General features: G+C 34.0%; 1 protein-coding gene and 1 non-coding gene across 2 annotated transcripts in view; one reads left to right on the top strand and one right to left on the bottom strand.

Annotated features, from left to right (window-relative positions):
* Positions 1 to 21,320, top strand: part of STT3B (STT3 oligosaccharyltransferase complex catalytic subunit B) — a 105,495-nt gene that overhangs the window by 75,831 nt on the left and 8,344 nt on the right. The window contains exons 6-13 of the mRNA XM_046002601.1: positions 9,234 to 9,332; positions 10,901 to 11,047; positions 11,957 to 12,005; positions 13,356 to 13,510; positions 15,231 to 15,442; positions 17,517 to 17,704; positions 18,278 to 18,449; positions 19,374 to 19,547. Coding sequence (XP_045858557.1) covers positions 9,234 to 9,332; positions 10,901 to 11,047; positions 11,957 to 12,005; positions 13,356 to 13,510; positions 15,231 to 15,442; positions 17,517 to 17,704; positions 18,278 to 18,449; positions 19,374 to 19,547 — 1,196 coding nt within the window. The remainder of the gene's footprint in view (positions 1 to 9,233; positions 9,333 to 10,900; positions 11,048 to 11,956; positions 12,006 to 13,355; positions 13,511 to 15,230; positions 15,443 to 17,516; positions 17,705 to 18,277; positions 18,450 to 19,373; positions 19,548 to 21,320) is intronic.
* LOC123941096 lies at positions 16,489 to 16,593 on the bottom strand. The gene has a single exon (XR_006818186.1). It is a non-coding gene; the product is annotated as a U6 spliceosomal RNA (small nuclear RNA).

Here is a 21,320-nt window from a genome sequence, read left to right on the forward strand (position 1 = left end):
ACATACTTTAGTTCCGTACAAATTATTCTAGGATTGTAGAGTTTGTGAGTGAAGAAAGGTAATCCTGCTATTGAGTTCATTAAAATTAAAACCAGAAGGGCGCCTGGCTGGCTCATTCCGTGGAGCATGTAACTCTTGACCTCAGGGTCGTGAATTCAAGCCCCACATTAGACATAGAGCTTACTTTAAAAAAAAACAAACAAAAAAAATTTTTTTAAGACTTTATTTATTTGACAGAGCACAAGCAGAGGGAGCAGCAGGCAGAGGGACAAGAAGCAGGCTCCCCACTGAGCAGGGAGCCTGATGCGGGACTTGATCCCAGAACCCCAAGACCATGACCCAAGCCAAAGGCAGATGCATAACCGACTTAGCCACCCAGGTGGCGCCTCCCCCCCAAATTTTTTTTGATTAAAAAGCAAAACCAGGGATGCCTGGTGGCTCCGATGGTTGGGTCATGATCTCTGGGTCCTGGGATTGAGTCCCACATCAGGCTCCTTGCTTGACAGGGGGTCTGCTTCTCCCTCTGCCTCCCATTCCTCCTGGTTGTGCACTCTCTCTCTCTGCAAATAAATAAAATCTTTAAAAAATAAAAAGTAAAACCAAAAACAGTAAAACCATAAATTTTAGGCATCGTATTATACTTGGCATATATAAACAAAGCATATGCTAAATAACAGAAGAACCTAACAGAAAAATTGCATGTAAAAATTCTAGGATACAAAAGCTGGAAGCACAAGAATTTAGTTTGTCTAATTTTACCCTAAGAAATTTAAGCAAATTGGTTCAGTAGAGAATTAAATGTTTAATAAGATACTAAGTTTTGTGCTAACCATAGATGCACAGATGATCAAAAGATGGCCCTTTTCTAAGGAGCTTATATTATACAACATAATTTCATTATTACAGTGTAATTATAGCATATGAACAAAATGGATATGAGAAGGAGTTTTAACTTTTGAGTTTCAGGAAAGTCTTACCTTGTTAGGATTTCCAGTTGACTATGTCCTTCTGAAAGTTTTGGAGATAAATCTTGATTTTTTTTTTTTTTTTTAAAGATTTTATTTATTTATTTGACAGAGATCACAAGTAGGCAGAAAGGCAGGCAGAGAGAGAGGAGGAAGCAGGCTCCCTGCGGAGCAGAGAGCCCGATGCGGGGCTCGATCCCAGCACCCTGGGATCATGACCTGGGCCGAAGGCAGAGGCTTTAACCCACTGAGCCACCCAGGCGCCCCCACTCCCTGAATTCTTAAGTTGAGACAACCACTTTCAGTTCTTTCAGTTGTTTCTTTGGGTTTTTACCACTAATAAGCTTCTAAGGATTCTGGTCATCGGTTCCAACATGTGGGGGTGGTTTTCCCACACCATCAAACAGTTCTCTGATACTAGCTGAGTATTGTAACACTCAATTCTGATACTCTCTATCCTTAGGTAGCATCAGATGTCACAGGTTAAGGGTTTAGTCCCACAAGACTAGCCACTCTGCTTTATATGCCAGTCACAAGTCCAAGTTGTTACTTGTGCTTTTGACCATATGGCTGTAAATCATAGGTTCCCATGATCCCCTCCTTGGTTTGATTAATTTACTAGAGTAATTGTAAGATTGCAGATTTATTATAAAAGGACATAATTCAGGAACAGCCAGGTGGAAGAGATGCATTGGGCCAGGTATGGGGAATGCCAGGCACTCCACTTTCCCCAGATCTCTACTTATTCAACCTGAAGTTTTTGGAACCCTGTCCTTTTGAAGTTTTATAGAGGCTTCATTACATAGTCATGATTGATTAAACCATTGGCCATTTGAATTTAATCTTTCACCCATTCCTGGAGGTCAAGGGGTTGGGATTGAAATTCTGATCCACTAATGATGTGGTTGGTTCCCTTTGACAACCAACCTTTATCCTTAGGTGAGATGCAAGAGTCACCCAGTAGCATAATAAAAAACACCTTAATATTCTCATCACTTAGGAAATTCCAGGTGTTTGGGGGCTCTGTGCCAAGAACATTGGATCAAGACCAAATATATATTTCTTATAAAACATAGCACAACTTGAAACTCCTATGTCTTGATTTTTATTTTCCAATTTTAGATGCTATCTGTTGATCATCTATTATTTCTACCCAGATTTAGCTTCCATCCATTAATTTCTACTTAAACACAAATATACTTTCTTATCTCTGCTCCTGAATGCATTCTTGTTAAAAAATAAAATCTGATGTCTGCTTAAATAGGAAAGACTACCAATTTTATTTTTTTTAATATGTAGAATTCTTTGTTTTGGTAATGTCCCTTGAAAAACGCTATGACAGGCTTTATAAAATTTTGTTGGCTTGAGATCAGAAATGGCTCCCATTTGTTCATATGAAGTTTAATAGGTGAAGAATTTATGACATTGACTCTTTAATTATTTGTACTAATACTTATCTTTATTAACATTCTAAAGCCTTGGGTTGTCTGCTGGAAAGAGGAATTAGGAGTATTGCGAATTAACAAAAACTATAGGGCAATAGCATACTGAGGTAGATGCATGGGGGTAATTGATGAAATAGAAGAGAAGTGACATTCCTCGTCTTGCACATAACTGCTATTGTCTTGAAGGGTAATTTTCCCAAGAAATTAGAGTCATCTTCATTTTACAGTTAAATAAATGAAAACCCAGAAAAGAAAAAAATTACACCTAAACAAAGAATAGTTTCTTCTAAAACGACGTCTCTAAATCAGCTGAGAATTCGAAAAACAACACAGGAATTATATTTCTTATACAGAAATGTATTTTTTTTATTGCCAATAACATTTTATGGGCTAAAAATGCTAAATATCAAAGTGGTGTCCCTGCCTTTTGTGCTGATACACAGTTATAGGTAATAGAATGTCTTTAAAAACCTACTCTAAATAGTAACATATTACAAAATGATTCCTAAAAGGGATTCAGTATATAAATAAACTAAAATCATTTTGATAGTTTAGATCTGAGATATTGAAATAATAAAAGGTTATACATTTTTATATTTGCAGCTGATAAATTTTTACCACATGAAAGATTACATTTATAGCCTATAAATAGATTTTTATAAGGATTGAATATGTCGATATAACACTAAAGCATGATTTTCCCATGCTATCTAGAGTGTTCAATTTATCAGTGATGTTTTATCTTGTATTAATTGGTTTGCCTCTCTTCTTTATTGTATCTTCAAGGGAACATAAGCCAAGAGCAGACAAACAGGGACTATCATAATTGCCCCTTCCCCCTAAATGTTTATATGAAATTTTCATTTTAAAGTTAGAAATTGCAGTATTAGTTCCATAAAGCGAGTTTTCCACATGACTGTCCTGTAGTAGGCATTGAAACTGGAGGAAAGAAATAGGAAAATTCTCCTTAGACTACTAGTATATAATACTTAAGGATTCCTTTTACAACTTTCTCAGTGGGTACTTCAAAGTTTATTTGGGGGGAAAATTTATACCTAAATGTGCACTTGAAGATGCTTCTGCCATATATATTGTTAATATGACTCATTATTTAGTTTTCAAAGGATTAGTCTTTTACTGTCTTCTTTTAAGACCCAGGATATAGAGAACAAGAGTCTTACCTATGATTTAGCCAGTAATCATTAGCTTAATCCAAAAGGTTTCTTCAGTGAATAGAAACAATGAATGTTCATGTTCTACAAACGGTACAGAAGCAGTAAATCATTTCATACTCTTATCTAGAAAAATAGATATTAAATTTCCTTTAAGGATCTGTTCTTACTGAATTTTGTTTCATAGTCCAGAAAATTTTCGTTTGCGTAGTATAAATTAACAGTCTTAGTCATATTAGTTAAATAAATTTAGAAACCTAGTTAGTGATAGTAATTGACATTAAGAAAGAGTTACATTAAGAAGAACTTAAATTGCTTAGTTTTTTAGTAATAACATTGAATCTGCATGGTTTAAATTTTTCGTTTTATTTTACTTAGTTTATGAGTGAATTAAGGTTACTGATATTTGTCTATTACTGCTTCTTTGCATGTTAAGTTTAGTAACTAATCTTAGCTTTAAAGGAGTTAATTATTTATCTAGGAACATTATATTTCATGAGTTCTTCATATAGTCTTTAAACACACACTTTATATTTTAATGTACTTAGGTATCTTATTAACCACTGGCAGAAATTAAATGAGTAATGTTTTCACATGGCAGAAATAAAACTCAAACTCAAATATATGTTTGTTTATTTTCTCCTCTACTATCCTTGGTGTTATTTTAGGTATCGGTATGAAATATATATAAAATACATATATATAATATATAAAATATATAAAACTTCAAAGTTTTATTGGGTGTCTCTCAAGTGTTTTGAACAAGTCATTGCTGCTTTTTGCAAATCTATCTTATAAAATATCTGTTTCAAAGATTCATTCTCAGGGCGCCTGAGTGGCTCAGTAGGTTAAGCACCTGCCTTCACTTCAGGTCATTATGGCAAGGTCCTGGGATCAAGCCCCATGTCAAGCTCCCTGCTCAGTGGGGAGCCTGCTGTTCCCTCTCCTCCTCTCTCCTGGCTCTGCTGGTGCTCTTGCTCACTCTCTCAATCTCCAATGTCTATCTCTATCTCAAATAAATAAAATCTTTAAAAAAAAAAACAACAACAACAACAAAGATCCATTCTCTACATAGTTAATGATGAGCAGCATCTTTGGAAAAGAGAATTATTTTCCTTATTATATTATGTCTGTTAATCATTAAAAATTCATATTTTATGGGTTTTTTTTTCAGTTCTAAGCTTTAATTCATATCTCATAAGTTTTCCTACCATTCTTCATCCTGCTTATTTACCGAAGATTCACAGTAATCAAGTAATAAAATATCTTTATTAAAAGGCTTCAGTAGTTTTACAGTCCTTTAATCATATTTGTTAATAAAGCAAAATTGGTTGGATTCCCCATGGTGTTTCTTTTGGTTAATACTGTTTTGGTTGAGAGAGAAGCAGAAATGGCAAAGGACTATTTTGTTAGACCTTTCCATTAAATATCAAACAGGAGATGAGGGAACGCAGAAATTTGAGGTGATTTAATAGTGGATCTTGGTTAATGGAAATGCAATATTCACGAAACCTTTTCCAACTTTAAATAAAAGTATTTTATAAGTCTAAAGAGTACCATCGATGTAAAAGTCTTTGCTTTGTCAGGGAGAAGGTACTTAAAGGTTAGTTTGGGTAAGACAGGGGCTTCTTGAAAACTTAAAATTTTACTGGAGCTTGAATCAGAAGTTTCAGTACCTTTATTTTATAGAACAACTCATCTGTGTGCCTTAAGTCAATGGCTGTAGTTTTCTATATAATTTTATCCCTATCCCATACATACCCTTAGATAAAGAATAAATATTTTAACAATAAAAGATATTTAGGCTCTGTTTAGAAGATTAGCGTTTGACCCAAGTCAGAGAGATTTTCTTTGGCTGGAAATCAAACAGAATAGTATACCTTGTAGATACCTAATGACAATTTTTCCTGGAATTCTTCGAGCACATTGGGAATATCTTATGCAGTAGTGAATGCCAGTAACTGTGCTTCCACAGGATGGCAGTGTGGTAACGTTGTCATGATGTAATAAATGATTTACAACATTATTGGCATTGTGCATTTTCTTAGAGTTCACTACTTTGATGGTACGCTTTGTTCTTCTGGTTCAAAGGGTAAGAGAAGTAGGTTAGCATGGATGGATAGAAAGTTGTTATAGATATGGATAATAAGTAATTTGGACAAGTTTCCTTAGAAAGTTCATGGGAAGAATTAGTCGGGAATGATTGCTATCTGTGGGTTTGTGTTGTTGTGGTCTTCTAAGAACATTAAAGGATGGTAAAGATGGTGTCCACTGTCTTTTCAGTGCTGATGGCAAGAAGAGATCTCTCCCTCCTTGAAGTTTTTATAGAGCCAGGGTTTTTTTTCATTGATGTGCTTCATTGTATTGTAGTTATGTACATCTCTGATTTTGCCAATTAGGTTCCTAACTCTTAGAGGATGGAGTTGATCTTAATATAGAATGCCTTGACCATAATGACATAAAGTTTATATTTGAATGAATTAATCAGGTAATTTTTAAACACAGTGTTAGATGCTATTATACAAAGTCTGGAGGAAAATATGTTTTCACTTTAGTGAAGATTTTGTTTAATTTTAAGAATTGAGAGTCACTTCACTATTTCTTTCTACCATAGTATATCTAGTTCTTTTTTTCTACATCTTAAAACATGGCTTTGTAAATGGAACTTAAATTGAGGTACAGAAATGTGTATTTAATTTTACAGAGTCAAGGAGAAGGACAATATTAAACAATTTGAGTTTGTGATATTTTATATTACCTGGCAAGTAATCCTGACTTTTTTTTAATGGAAATACTTGTCTTTTTAATAAAAAAAAATGCTGTGAGGAGGAACATACATCCCCCTATGTAAACATCACAGGATCAGTGATCCAAAAAATATAAAAATAGGGAAAACATGAATCCAGTTCTCTTAGAAGAAAATGGTGCTCTTTGGATTATTGTATGTAACATTTACCAGCTTTGTATCACTGGTGCATATCTAATATGGATAAGAGCATTCAAAGGCAAAATACTGTTGAACTTATCTCTATTTATTCAGTTTTATTTGGCATTAACCAATGTTTACAAAGTAATACAAATTAAAGTCCCACCTGGTCTTTTAATGTTTTCTGAGATTGAGGTTCTTTTTCTTGAACAACTCTCCATCACTCTTATTAAATAGCTTGAATTCTAGTGTATCTTGTTTCTATATGAAGAGTTTTTTTCTTTGCCAATGACAGTGTCTGTGGATTTGCATAAAACCACTGAATTGAGACTATTATGAGGTTTATTCTTCTTTTTGAATAAGTCTGGAAATGAACTTGAGCAGATCCCTGAGAGGAAACTTCGATAGTTCCCAAGCACGTGGTTGCTTACGCTTTTACATTGCCAAGCATAGTAATAGTCCAGTTAGAAGAGAGAGAATATGAATATGGATATGTTTATGTGTGCTCACCATACCTTTTAGTAATTATTTCTGGAAAATGTGACTTAAAGTAGTAAATGGGCTAGAGACTTTCTACTTTTTATTTTTTTCTAAAACAAAAAACATACTACCTTGCAAATTAAAACCATAGAGACAAATGAAGATTTGTGTTTATCTGCACTGGGATGGGGGAATGGGGAGCACCTGCTTAATGAGTGTGGGGTTTTCTTTTGGGGTGATGAGAACTTTGGGACTAGAGAGTCGTTTGTGAATGTACTAAATACCTCTAAAATATTCACTTTTAAATGATTATACATAAATATCACCTCAAGCTTTTTAAAAAGGTTTTATTTTCTTATTCATCATGTGCCATTTATCATATTTAATCCAGATTCTGTGATAGTATTAAAACATTCAGTGTTCATTAGTGTTTATAAGAAAGAGAAGTATTGCCTAAGAGGTGAAGGTGCTATTCGGACATAAGTAGACTTAACTATAATTAAAATACATAGATGACATAAGGTTTTACCAGGCCTGTCCTTTCTAGTTGTGCCTTTGTGTGTTCAGTATTTGTCTAAGGTTAGATTTCTCAGTAGTAAGTGTCTAATAAAAGGCCTATTGGTCATAGAATCTTAGGTTATTATTGTTGGGGGTGATCTACAAATATTTTTGTCCAAACCCCTCATTCTGTAGTGAGAAAATTGAAAATTTTTTAAGTAGTTGTTCAAGATCAAGATCACTTGTTACCATTTTTTTCTGATTCTGCCTCAGTGACTCTGCCATGGCATCTACACAACACTGATAGAAACATGCTGATACTAGAAATCCCATTAACCAAATTGATTGACAGTTTAAGTCACATAATATAGAAATTCTAGTTCACTTACCTTTTATGCAGGTACCTTACTGAGGGTAATTCCTTCCATCATTAATACCCCTGGAATGTGCATTATTAGGTGGACTACTTTTGTAGTATCCTCTAGACAACCCAGTTCTCCATTATCTTGAGCATATTGGAAACTTTCTTCACATACACTGGTCCTTCCTACTAAATTTACTTGAGCTTCTTAACCTTTTCCTAACACTATAGTCATCTCTTATCATACAGATTGGGAGACAGCTTAACATTTGAACCATTAGCCCATGGTTTACCTTCCATAAATGGGTTTCTTTTGAAACCAAATAAACATTCTTTCTCAGCTAAATTGGGGGAAAGAGAAGTATAAGCTGAATGCTGAATAGTGTAGAATTTGGATAGATATACTTTAACGGTTCTCTTCCGAACTACACCTGCAGTCTTTTTTCCTAATAGAATAGTTTATTTGCCAACAGCTATGGACTATGTTTCATAAAGTGATGTAAATAAGCTTCCATTTAAATAGAATAATTTTCATATTGACTTACTTCAGTTGGGTTTTATCTTCATTTCTAAATAACTTCCGATTATAATGATTCCCAATTCTAACTTCTCTGTAATGAACTTAATCAAAATAGTGATCTGCAAACACCTAAATGCAAAACAAGTTATTACACAAATTCTAATCCCTCCCCATTTCCCTACGTTTAAGTTGATATAAGCCAAGAATACTATAGTATGCTCAGTGCCAAGAGCAAATGGTTTTCCTTTATTAGAACCTAGTAAATTCAGAAACTAGTCTGTTCAATGGCTTGACTTTTGTATACTTAGTCCTTTTCTTCTTTTATGACAGAAAACTTAGTGGACAGACATGGGAGGGTTTTTTTGTTTCTTACTGAGAGGTACTGTACAAAGTAAAGTGGTAGACTATAAAAAAGATGTGGAATACTTGAGAGTTTTGAGATGATAGCAGCTATTTGTATATGATGAGGATCAGTATTCTTTAGGTCATGCTTCAGAGTTTTCCAGTAGGAATAGCTTTTAATTAGTTATATATTATATAGCTTTTGAGGCATGTCAGTTATTATTGATAGATTGAAAACTTGATTCCATTTTAGGAAAAGGAAAGCAGCAACAGTCTCCTAAACTGTTCTAAATGATATTTTGCAAAGTAAAGTACTTTAAAGATTGGTAGAAAGAATTTTCATGATTTATAATATGCAATTAACTAGCAATTATATATCAAATAGAGAAGTCATTTCAAGATTCTGTTCTTAAAATAAGGTTTGTTAAAACTTTGCTAAAAATATGAGCTATTTATATACATTTATGTTTGAAGTACTTAATGGTAGTAGTAAATTATCCTTGTTTCCTATTTTGTCTTTATAGCATATAGCACTTTCTACATTGTGGGTTTAATATTATCCATGCAGATACCCTTTGTGGGATTCCAGCCAATCAGGACAAGTGAACACATGGCAGCTGCTGGTATGAAAAAATATCTGTTTTTCTAAAGAATATATGAATGCAGACTTCAAGGGAATTGTTTTTTTCGTTTTCTTTTTGTTTTTAATTTTCATCTTACTGGTTTTAAAACATTGCCACTATAAAATAATGAAGTCGGGTTTTTTTTTTTTGAAACTTTCTGATGCTGTGTTCCCAAATGTGCCTATTTTCCCAGCTACTGTTGTTTTGAAAAGGGAAAATATTCCTTTTTACACAATCCATGTTATTTGCAAACACTAAATAACATATGCTTGGTTTAAGCAAATATTAAAACAGTGTATCTGTACACTGAGTTTACTGCATTTCAGCAAATTTAGATGGAACATTTTATTTTTATGTCCCTTTCATCTCCCTAAAATATTTTATCTACTAACTGAAATTAATGGCTTTTATATTGATTATGAAATAATACAATTCCTTTCCATATGAGTAGACTACTTTGCCATTATTAGTCCAGGTCACAATTAACAAGATAATTGGGAGACCTTTGAATAAAACTTTAACAAAGATTCTTAACACAAGGTCCATGACACCCACAGGAAGTCTGCGGGTAGTAATTTTATTTGTAGCATTTTATAAATATTAGTATATTTAACTCTGATATGGTATTCCATAGCTTTTATCAGATTCTAAGTTAGAATCTTGAACTCCCCCCGCAAAAAAAGTTAAGAACCCATACCTTACTGTTACATAGCACTTTATGAATACTTTTACTTACATTTCTAATTTGATATTATAAAATTACCAAGTGATTTTATATGCAAGAATTGTATATCCAGTTTTGAGTATATAACCTTTATAGTAATGTGTGTGAAGATACACAATCACCTAAAAACTTCAGTTATATGGATTATTATATTTTTGTTTTATTATATGTTGTATGGGTTATTGTATTTTCTAAAGTCTAAATCTTTAATTATACTTAATCATTCTAAAATGGTTAAAATTCTAAAAAAAATTTTATAAAAGAAAAATCAATATGCCATATGGATTTTGGATTCTCTCGTATCTTTTAGTTTTGCACCTAGTGCTTTTGTATCATGTTTTGTATATTTTACCAAATACTTTTTGCTGTTACTGCTCTAATTTAGCATTCACCCTCATATTCAATAATTTAGAGTCTTATATAAGCGTGTAACTAAGATCACATCCTGTCATTCAATCATAAAGAGTAACTATCAGGATTCTCCTGATACAAGTCATTTGTATCCTTCAGTAAGTCTTGGGTCTCTTTTTGTAATGACAGTTCTACCTTTTTTATCCCTAGAGAACATATCACTAAAATATGGGACAAGGGAGGAATGTAATGTGATAAATAGGCTCAAGTTATTGAAATGAGATTTTTCATATCTGGTCCATATGTAGGGATCTTGATCATTTCTAAAAATATAAAGTAATTTCTTTGACAAAGGAAATGTTGGTTAGATGAAATGACTAGTCTTTGATATGTTTGATATAGGGTATTCAAAGAAGCTCTTTAAATTAACCTTTTTAAGTATCTTTGGAAAAGTGCTTTGTTGATTATTTATATCACCCTTTTCTTTAATTAGGTGTGTTTGCATTGCTGCAAGCTTATGCTTTCTTGCAGTATCTGAGAGACCGATTAACAAAACAAGAGTTCCAGACCCTCTTCTTTTTGGGTGTATCACTAGCTGCAGGTGCTGTGTTCCTTAGCGTCATCTATTTGACTTATACAGGTAGGTGTCATCACCTGTAGATTGTGAATCTTGTCTCTAGATTATTCAAAAAGGTAATTATTTTACAAATTTGGTACATTTTCTTTTTATCCTACTAGGTTAAATACTGTGGTTGTGTTCCTTACAAACAATATGAAAATAATAATCAGAAGTTCTAAAATCTGAGTAGCACTACAAATTGTGATTTTTTTTTTAACTGTATCTTAATTTTAGTGCTTCAGTCCCAAATAAATATACTTTCAGGCATCCTTCTCTTGATAGGTCAATAGCCCCAAAGTATATAAAATTCAGTTTCCAGTGTTACCTACGATAAGCTTGCCCTACTCTGTATGCATACACTCTTTCTCTTTGCAACTTTTAAACACTCAACCAAATCAGTTTCCATCTGCGTCAAGATTCCAAGTGACTTTCTAATCCTGACTTCAGTAGTTCTAGGAAACAAATCAGATTCTCTCTAAAGGTCAAATTAATGTACTAGCCTAGCTCAAAGTCAAGGATTAATTGACAAGAGTGAAGGCAAGAATGTTTAAAATCATTTTTGCACTTTATTTAAATTTGGCATACTGGATTAGAAAATTTAAACATCTTTCCCCTTTGTAAATTATCAAATGCTATCTTAATGTCTTAGCTTTATTTTACTAGTAAACTGGAAGTTTAAAGAAGAATGGGAAAACTTCCTATAATTTTATCTGTCAACTTGTATTTCTCTGGAAATGTGATCTCCATAGATACTTGTTTTTATATGATTATGAACCTTATTTTATCTGACTGCCAGGTGTATGAAATATGTTGTCACCTACAAAAGAAAAGTGAAATTCTTTTAATAGTAATATACATTTGTTCCATAACAATCAGTTAACATAAACAATAAAAAGGCAGATTGATTTCCTCTACATTTTTCCTTCCAAGGTTACATTGCACCATGGAGTGGCAGGTTTTACTCATTGTGGGACACTGGGTAAGTGCAGATAAGTTATTTGTCCTAATATTATTTTAAAATACCTTTTTCCTCTGTTGCTAAATTATAGTATCTGTCAGTACTTGGGCAACATTTCTGAAGTACCTAGCATATGCTAGTTTAATAAATGTTGAGTCATCATTTGGAATTTATCTTTGTTTAAAATTCCTGTTTAGAGTGCACCTGTAGTGTGATATATGTAAGTCATACTTTTCTGTTCTACGTGGTCAGCTCCTTATTTTAGATCTCTTTGTCAAAACACTGCAGGTAACATTTGTGCCCTTTTAATAATTGATTTTTAACCACTCAGTTTCCATCTTTTAGTAGTACTTAATTCATAGGGTTCTGAGTTATAAACACATATTTTTTTGTAGTTTTTCTAATACCACATTATCTAAGTTCCTTGATATTTTTAGTCTATCAAATACATTAGAGGATATTTGTGCATTTTTAAAGAGTGCTACTGTGAAATGAATTGATTAAAAATTTTAGTTTTAAATGAGACAACCAGTTCAATAAAACTTTTGTCCCTAAAATGTTTTCCTGAAGATAAACTGTCATCATCAGATTATATTCTTATCTCTCTTGCCTCTTCCCACGGTTTTTCTTCTTTGTTACTCCCTATGTGGCTCAGTAAACCCACCAATAAACAGCTTACTAATTGGGCCTGTTTGGTGTGATACCAAAAAAGCTCATGCCCAGGTCTAATGAAGGGCATAAGCGGTTTATGTATAAATGACTGAAGGTAACATTTAGACACATATTTCAAGAGATCAGCCTGTGGATCATCAAAAAGTTCGAGGAAGAACCCTGGTCATAGACAGTTATTCTTATTAGGTTAAATTATTAGGTCAAATTTTTATAAGTCATTCTTATTTAATTAACTATTTTGGAATCTTAGGGAATTTGTCCTCCCCTTTTGGTTTCCCTCACCTGCCTTTGTGCCATCTTGCTAAGAAAGGTATTGTGGCAATACGGTATCTTACAGGGTAAGGTATTTCTGCTAGTAGTAAGTCTGAAATATATGAAACTTGTTGATAACAAACGTAGGAAATGCTAATCAAAACTGCAGAAAATTCCTATTTGAACAAAGCTTTTGTATTTAAAAGTCAGAGCCAACACTTTTATAACTGGCTTTTAGGTAAGTCTTGCAATTTTAGGAGTGGCATATTGATTTTTGGTTTACCAGTGTGGACCAGATTTATTTCCATTTGTAGGTTACGTTGGAATATACTTTTAAGCAAGAAGGGATGGGTGATAGGAACCATATTTACAGTCAAAGGAAATTTCTTCATCTAAAAGAGACTTGTTTTATTTAATTTTAAACAATATTAACTTTTTAAATGCCAGGTATGCAAAAATACACATTCCAATTATTGCATCAGTGTCTGAACATCAACCTACGACTTGGGTATCTTTCTTCTTTGATCTACATATTCTTGTGTGTACCTTCCCAGCAGGCCTATGGTTCTGCATTAAAAATATCAACGATGAAAGAGTATTTGGTAAGAGATTTTTAATAAATACTTTGATTTGGAACAATTACTTACTTTCTTTATTGAGGTTATCAGTTTAAAGTTTTATTTTTCTTTGCTTGAGTCTATGCATATTCAAGATAAATTTCCTCTCATTTTGCAGAAGAAAAATTCAGTTTGTATTATATATACTCATTAAAGTGCTTTGAATTAACTTAGAGCAGTTACATAAAATTTTCATTTAATTATGTTTTCTGAGAGATTAATGTTACTTATAGTCTGTGACTGAGAATTGGAAATTATAACTTTATTGACAACATAGTCTTTATTTTCTGAATTAGATGTGTTTAAGTAGGAGGAAGTTCACAGTAGCATCCATTGTCCAAATTTCAGTGTAAAGTCATTTTGTCATGGAGTAAGAATCACTTTTAAGTTAACATCCTTTTCATTGATAAATTATTTCCAACTAAGAAGGTGGAATTTTAAACTATTTTAAAGCCAAATGTTTAAGATTTGACCTGTCCTGTTTATATAGATCAGTGACTTTAGATAAGGTCTTATTAATATTCTATCACTCAGAAGAACTTAGTTTAAACATTTTCCCCCCTTATTAGTCAGCAGTCCCAGTCCCAGGTATATATCCAAGAGAAGTAAGTGTGTATATCCGACAAAGGACATGTTTAAGAAGTACATAGCAACTTTATCCATTATAGCCCCTAATTAGAAACATTCCAAAGGTTATCAGCAGTAGAATAGATAAATAAATTCTGATGTACAGTGTAATATATGACAACATTTAATAAAAGAATAGCATGGGTAAATAAAAGAAGCTAGTACAAAAGAGAACCTTTTTATATAATTTCATTTTAAGAAGTTCAAGAATAAAGAAAAACGAATTAATACTTTAGAAGTTCAAATAGTGATTACCTTTTTTTATAGGGAGGAGGAAGGGCAGCTATTAACTGGGAAGAGGCATGTGGGTTCCTTCTGAGGGAGATATACAAATGTTCTATATTTTGATATGGGTAGTAATTACATAGGTGTGCACATATGTTAAAAATTCATTGAGCTGTACACTTAAGAATACAGTATAATAAACCTATGGTTAGAAAAAAATTTAAGTTTCAAATGATATAAGAGCTCTGATGACCATTGAAAGGCATACAGCCTTTAGCCAGAATCGGTGGAGCCTTCCCTGTGGTTAGCACATTATCTAGAAAGCTTTGACTGTTAAAAACTACTTTCACAAAAAGGTTTTTTTTAAGTCTCTTGGCAGTAACTTTGTAAGTTCCTCCTTTGGTTAATAAATTATATTATTTTCATCTCGTTCCTACTTTAAAGCAGGCTTTATGCCAGATATTTGCATTGGCTTTTTATAAATTATTTGTTTTTGTAAACTTACTGCACCTAATAATCTAATTCACCAAATATGTTTTCATCTATTAGCTATGGGTTTTCTAATATGTGATGCTATTGACAAATACTAAATTGTCATTTTTCCCATAATAATTAAATTTGAATCATGATACATTAACCTAAAACTGTTGATATGTAGTGTTTAGTCAAGTTGCCTTATAATTTCTGAGTATGACTATTAAATCATTTGGTCTGTATTACCAATTTAAAAACAATTAGCTCTTTATGAAATATTTGTCTCTTTTTAGCTTTGGTTTATAATGTAGTATTAAATATTGAGTTCGGTTTTCTGTAGACATTTTCTGAAGTGTTATAAGAGAACTTGTCTTTGCAGTTGCTCTGTATGCAATCAGTGCTGTCTATTTTGCTGGAGTGATGGTGCGGTTGATGCTGACTTTGACTCCGGTCGTCTGTATGCTATCTGCAATTGCCTTCTCGAATGTGTTTGAGCACTATTTGGGGGATGACATGAAAAGGGAAAACCCACCTGTGGAAGACAGCAGTGATGAGGATGATAAAAGAAACCCAGGAAATTTGTATGATAAGGTGGGAATCTAAATATAAGGCCTTTAAAAATTTTATGTGCTTTATTTTTCTACCATGGCAAGAACTATACCTATTAAGAAAAATGATTAAATAAGGATTTAGACAACCTGTGACATTTCTAATTGGTCTCTACTGTTTGTGTCAACATTTGGGTCCTGTTTGGTCTTTTGGTCTTTTAGCTTAGAAGAAGAAAATATAGTATAATCAGAGAAGGAATTCTCTTTTCTTGTTGGTCAGGTTTTATCTGAAATCCCTCCACTTTTGAGAGTAAAACCTTCTGCTCTCCTTAGTTACACAAAATTTAGCACTATAAACCCTTCTGAAATGATGTGTACAAGCATTAATCCTTTAGGTCCATATTCAGTGTAAACTTTTTTAAATATTTGGTTGATTAAAAAGTAAAATAAAGGGAATAAATAGCTTTAGGAAAAAAAAAGAAGCAGCAGCCTCTTGAGCACCTGGGTGACTCAGTTGGTTAAATATCTGACTCTTGATTTTGGCTTGGGTTGTGAGATAGAACCCTCCATCAGTCTCCACACTAGGCATGAAGCCCGCCTAAGATTCTCTCTCCCTCTAGCCCCTGCTTCATGCCCCAGCTTGTATAAGTGTGTACACATACTCTATCTTGTTCTCTTTAAAAAAAAAAAAAAGCCTCTAGTTTGTTAGTAACAGGTGGCTGTCCAGTATAATGTAATTTACTTTTTTTTTTTAAGATTTTATTTATTTATTTGACAGATCACAAGTAGACAGAGAGGCAGACAGAGAGAGAGAGAGAGGGAAGCAGGCTCCCTGCTGAGCAGAGAGCCCGATGCGGGACTCAATCCCGGGACCCTGAGATCATGACCTGAGCCGAAGGCAGCAGCTTAACCCACTGAGCCACCCAGGCGCCCCTAATGTAATTTACTTTTAACCTCTCACATAACAGCAGGATTATATTTGGTGCAGGTGTAGAAAAAACTTGCAGGGCACTTGTCTTTTTTTTTTTTTTTTTTTTTAATCCCATGTTACTTATTTTCATGAGGGGGGCAAAAAAGAACCTTTTATGAAAAAATATGGAATGTTTCATGAATTTGCATGTCATCCTTGTCCAGTGACCATGTTAAGCTTCACTATTTGAGTATTCACTAGGTTTTTAAATACCAAAAAGGAATGAAACTTTCCAGTATAAGTATTAACTTTGAAGTTCTTTCTTTCCTTATTATAGGTCCAGTAGAATTCATGCAGATTTGTGTTAATAAAGCACATTCTTGCTTTTGTGGTGGTTATGTTTTGTGGTTTTTTTTAAACTGGCCTTCCAATCTAGAACTCGGACTCTTTTGGGATTTTGTTGTTGTTTTCAAAAATGTAATCTTAACAGGATTGTAATCTTAACAAAATAACAAGCCCGTTATTTTGAGGCTTTGGTAATTGGAAGATTACGATAATGCAGATTTTTCCTGTACTAAAATTACTACAAGTCTAAATTATAGGTGGACATTGCCATTTTCAGGATGATACATTCAGATTTTAAAAGAAAAGGTTGCCAGAATGAGGCCAAAATAACCAGTTATCTCCTTTGTCTTTGTTTTGTTTTTTCCCTTTGTATTTAAGTAGAACATAAGGGCACCTGGGTTCAAAAGCTTTATACTAGAGGTATTTTACTTTGTGATCAGCTCCTGAATTGGGTATAGTCCCAGAAATCCTTCTCATTCACATTTGACTTTAAAATCTAACTTGAGGGCGCCTGGGTGGCTCAGTGGGTTAAAGCCTCTGCCTTCGGCTCAAGTCATGATCCCAGGGTCCTGGGATCGAGCCCTGCATCAGGCTCTCTGCTCCGCAGGGAGCCTGCCCTCCTCTCTCTCTGCCTGCCTCTCTGCCTAGTTGTGATTTCTCTCTGTCAAATAAATAAAATATTAAAAAAAGAAAATCTACCTTGATAATTTTTAGGAAATAATTATATCACCCACAAGACTATCTAATGGTTATACATTTTCCTTCTCAAAGAATTAAATTGATTTAACTCTCTCAACATTTTTCCTGAGTGCCTTAATGACACAAGTCAAATAATTAGTCTAACCAGTTTTTCTATGTTCAGGCAGGTAAAGTGAGGAAACATGTAACTGAACAGGAGAAAACTGAAGAAGGATTAGGTCCTAATATAAAAAGCATTGTCACCATGTTGATGCTGATGCTATTGATGATGTTTGCAGTCCACTGTACCTGGGTCACAAGCAATGCCTACTCCAGTCCAAGTGTGGTCCTGGCATCTTATAATCATGATGGGTAAGAATTGGCAGAGCACCTGGGTGGCTCAGTCAGTTAAGCATCCGTCTGCAGCTTTTGTCATGATTCTGGGGTCCTGGGAGTGAGCCCAGCATCGGGTTGGGCTCCCTGCTCAGTGGGGAGTCTGTTTCTCCCTCTCCCGCTGCCTCTCCCTCTGCTAGTGCTCTCTCTCTTTCTTTCTCAAATAAAAAAAGAAAAAGAAAATAACTTGGCTATAAAGGGATTTTTTTACCTATCCTTTTTTTCTATCTCAAAAGATAAGATTCAAAGATAGAATGATGTTTGTGAGACTCTGCATTTGAATCCACCATGTTTTTCTTTTACCTCCCTATGGACATTTCCGCTGCAGAACTAGTACACCAGAATCTGCTTTTTTTTCCCCCAAGATAGCCAAGTGATTTGTGTGCATATTACAGTTTAAAAAGCACTGGTCTAGCTCTTAATGGATCCCCCCACCCCCATTGTTGAGGATTTTAAAATGTGAAATTATTTAATGGCTTAGCACCCCAAGATTTTAAGTGATTCTCTTCACATTTAAGATCTTATTTAAAAGAATATTGTGATTCTTTTCAGCACCAGGAATATCTTAGATGATTTTAGAGAAGCTTACTTTTGGCTAAGGCAAAATACAGATGAACATGCCCGAGTGATGTCTTGGTGGGATTATGGCTATCAGATAGCTGGAATGGCTAATAGAACTACTTTGGTGGATAATAACACCTGGAATAACAGCCACATAGCACTGGTAAGAATTTGATAAGCAAAAGATTAAAAATTATAAATCTTTATAATTTGCAGTCTTTATATTTCGCTGTATATTTTGCTAAATCTTTATATTTCACAATCAGGCTTTACTTTGTGTTTGAGTAGGGGAAATGTGGGTAAAAGTACTCTCTGCTGAATTCTCAAAACAATATTTCACTCATTTATTCAATAAAGGAAATTCAGGGTATGCTTATATACTCTGTTTTTAAGAATGGTATTTACTTATTTAAATATCATTCAGAAAAATAGGCTGATTTCTGGCACATTGCATGATAAATTTAGCTCACTGGATAATCAGGCAAAATCTGAAACTTTTAAGTATTGTTTAACTTGTATTTTCCATTTTTAAATTAAAATCATTTGCAAGTATGTAAAGCCAAATGTATTACATTTTTATGGCCATGTAAATTGTGCTCACTCTATTAAATAAGTAATTTGCATAAATTAAGATAATCACCTCTCTGTTCTTTAAAGATTTTAAATAGATAATGGATGTTAAGCAAATGAGTTCTATTTGTGTTAGCATTGTAGCTACTCATCTGGTAGACTGAAAAGAAGAATATATTTGTATCAGCTAGATTGCTGGTCATCCTTGGCCTTGAAGTTATGAGAAATTGTATTTCTTTTAAGCTTGCCTGCTTTTGTATTAAAATATTAATTCCATGAAGCTTAGTTATTAGCACAGTTAGAACATATATTCAGATGTTGACATTCCTGCCATAATTGGTTGTAGTAAGTGAAGTGCTTATAGAACTTCGTAAATTTGTTGAATTCATAGCAAATCATCTCTTAGAAAAGAATTCCATGTAAATCGAACTCTTGAGGTGCATTCTGTCCAATGTTCATTCATTTTTATTTTTAGTGTACTGTGGGACTAAATACACACATTCTCATTTTTCTGTAGGTGGGAAAAGCTATGTCTTCAAATGAATCAGCAGCCTATAAAATCATGAGGAGTCTGGATGTAGATTATGTTTTGGTTATTTTTGGAGGAGTTATTGGCTATTCTGGTGATGACATCAACAAGTTTCTCTGGATGGTTAGGATAGCTGAAGGGGAACATCCCAAAGACATTCGGGTAAGAAACCTGACCATTCTACATGTGTGAGACAGCTGCCAGTGTCCTCGTAATTGTCTTATCTTTCTAATTGTATCATATTTATTTTCATCATCTTATTCCCTAAATTAGTCTCTTACTCTGACTTTACTATTTATTGAAATAGTAAAACATTGAGCATTTTTCCAGGTTTAAAACTTTTGAAATTCACTGATACTACTGTTTTCTCCTGTGAAACTGTCCCCTCCCAAGACTCTTGCTTTTTACTCCTTTACAACCTCTCAGTTCTGCCCTTTCTTTCCATTTACATTGCTTCTACTTTGATACTAACCTTTATGATTATAAACCTGAAATAGGACAGTAACCTTGAGATTGTTCTTTTTGCCTCAGTCTTGTTTCCTGTCCCTAACATGACATTGATCATGTCGTTGTCCAACTTAAAAGCCTTTAGTATATTAAGAGTTTTAAAATCAGAGAGATGAGGGTTAGAACTAAAACCCCACTGTCAGCTTGGTGCTATGGGCAGCTTATTTTTGTCCAGTCAGCATTACATGCTTGAAGCATTAGATCTCATTCTTGGTTCTGGTGTTATAATGGTGACTAAGGTAGCATAGATTGTCACTAATGGAAAGGCCAGGAATAATTAATTTGTGGTGCTGTTGTGAAAATTTGTAGGGGATATAGATGAAGCTCAGCCTAGGGGTTGGTCTGAAATACTCTCTACTGAAGCAGTGGTATAAAATCCAAACTCCTTTGCTTGGAATGTAAAGCCCTTAATATTCTCCTTTATTTTTCTGGCCTCTTGTCCCTCTCAACTTTTTCCCATCCGTCAATCTACTCCAGCCTGTGAGATTTGCCTTGTGGTTTCTTTCTTTGACTTATGTGATACCTGTGTTTATATACTCTTCTCTTTCTTAGAATACTTTTCCTACCACAGATTTATCCACTCTCCCAAAGCCCTTCTCTGGTGCATCTGTGTGTTTGTTTATCATCAGATCACATGCAGCCTGTCTCGTTAATAGATTCTAAGATATCTCTCACTCTCGGTTGTGAGCTCATAGAGGATGGGCACCCAGCATTGTGGTTACATGATGAAGGGACAAAAGACGAGAGTAAGATTCACCACTGATCCAGAATAAAAGAAACTTTTGGGAAAATGTATGTATGTGTGTCATATGACAGGGATGAAGTAAAGCTCCCAACTTTCTGTTCAGCTGTAAATGCTGTGATGGTTTCCCTTAACTATGATTTTAAAACACTACTTCATTGTATTACATTAATCCTCATTTTTCTAGTATGTGATTTCCATTTATGGATTTGCTTTAGCAGTGTTAAAATTATGACATATGATCCAGGTTCCATGCTTTTAAGTTGAGTATTTTTGAACTTTGAGAATAAGTATACATTCACATGATTTAAAAATAAAAAACAGGGGCATCTGGGTAGCTCAGCTAGTTAAGTGTCTTAGAGTCCTAGGATCAAGCCCCTCATCTGGCTCCCTGCTCAGTGGGAGTCAGAGAGTCTGCTTCTCCCTCTCCTTTTATCCCTCCCTACTCCCATACTCATGCTCTCGCTCTCTCTTGTCCCAAATAAATTATTTAATTTTTTTGTAAAGAGAGAGCATGAGCAGTGGGGGAGGAGTAGAGGGAGAGGAAGAAACAGGTTCTCTGCTGAGCAAGAAGTCCATCTTGCTCGATGGCTCGGCTCCATCCCAGGCCCCTGGGACCATGACCTGAGCAATCCAGGCATCCTATAAAATCTTTAAAATAAATATAAATATTTATGTTTATTATA

The sequence above is a fragment of the Meles meles genome, chromosome 4 (genome assembly GCF_922984935.1).
Source record: "Meles meles chromosome 4, mMelMel3.1 paternal haplotype, whole genome shotgun sequence".
In the NCBI taxonomy this organism is placed as follows: Eukaryota; Metazoa; Chordata; class Mammalia; order Carnivora; family Mustelidae; genus Meles; species Meles meles.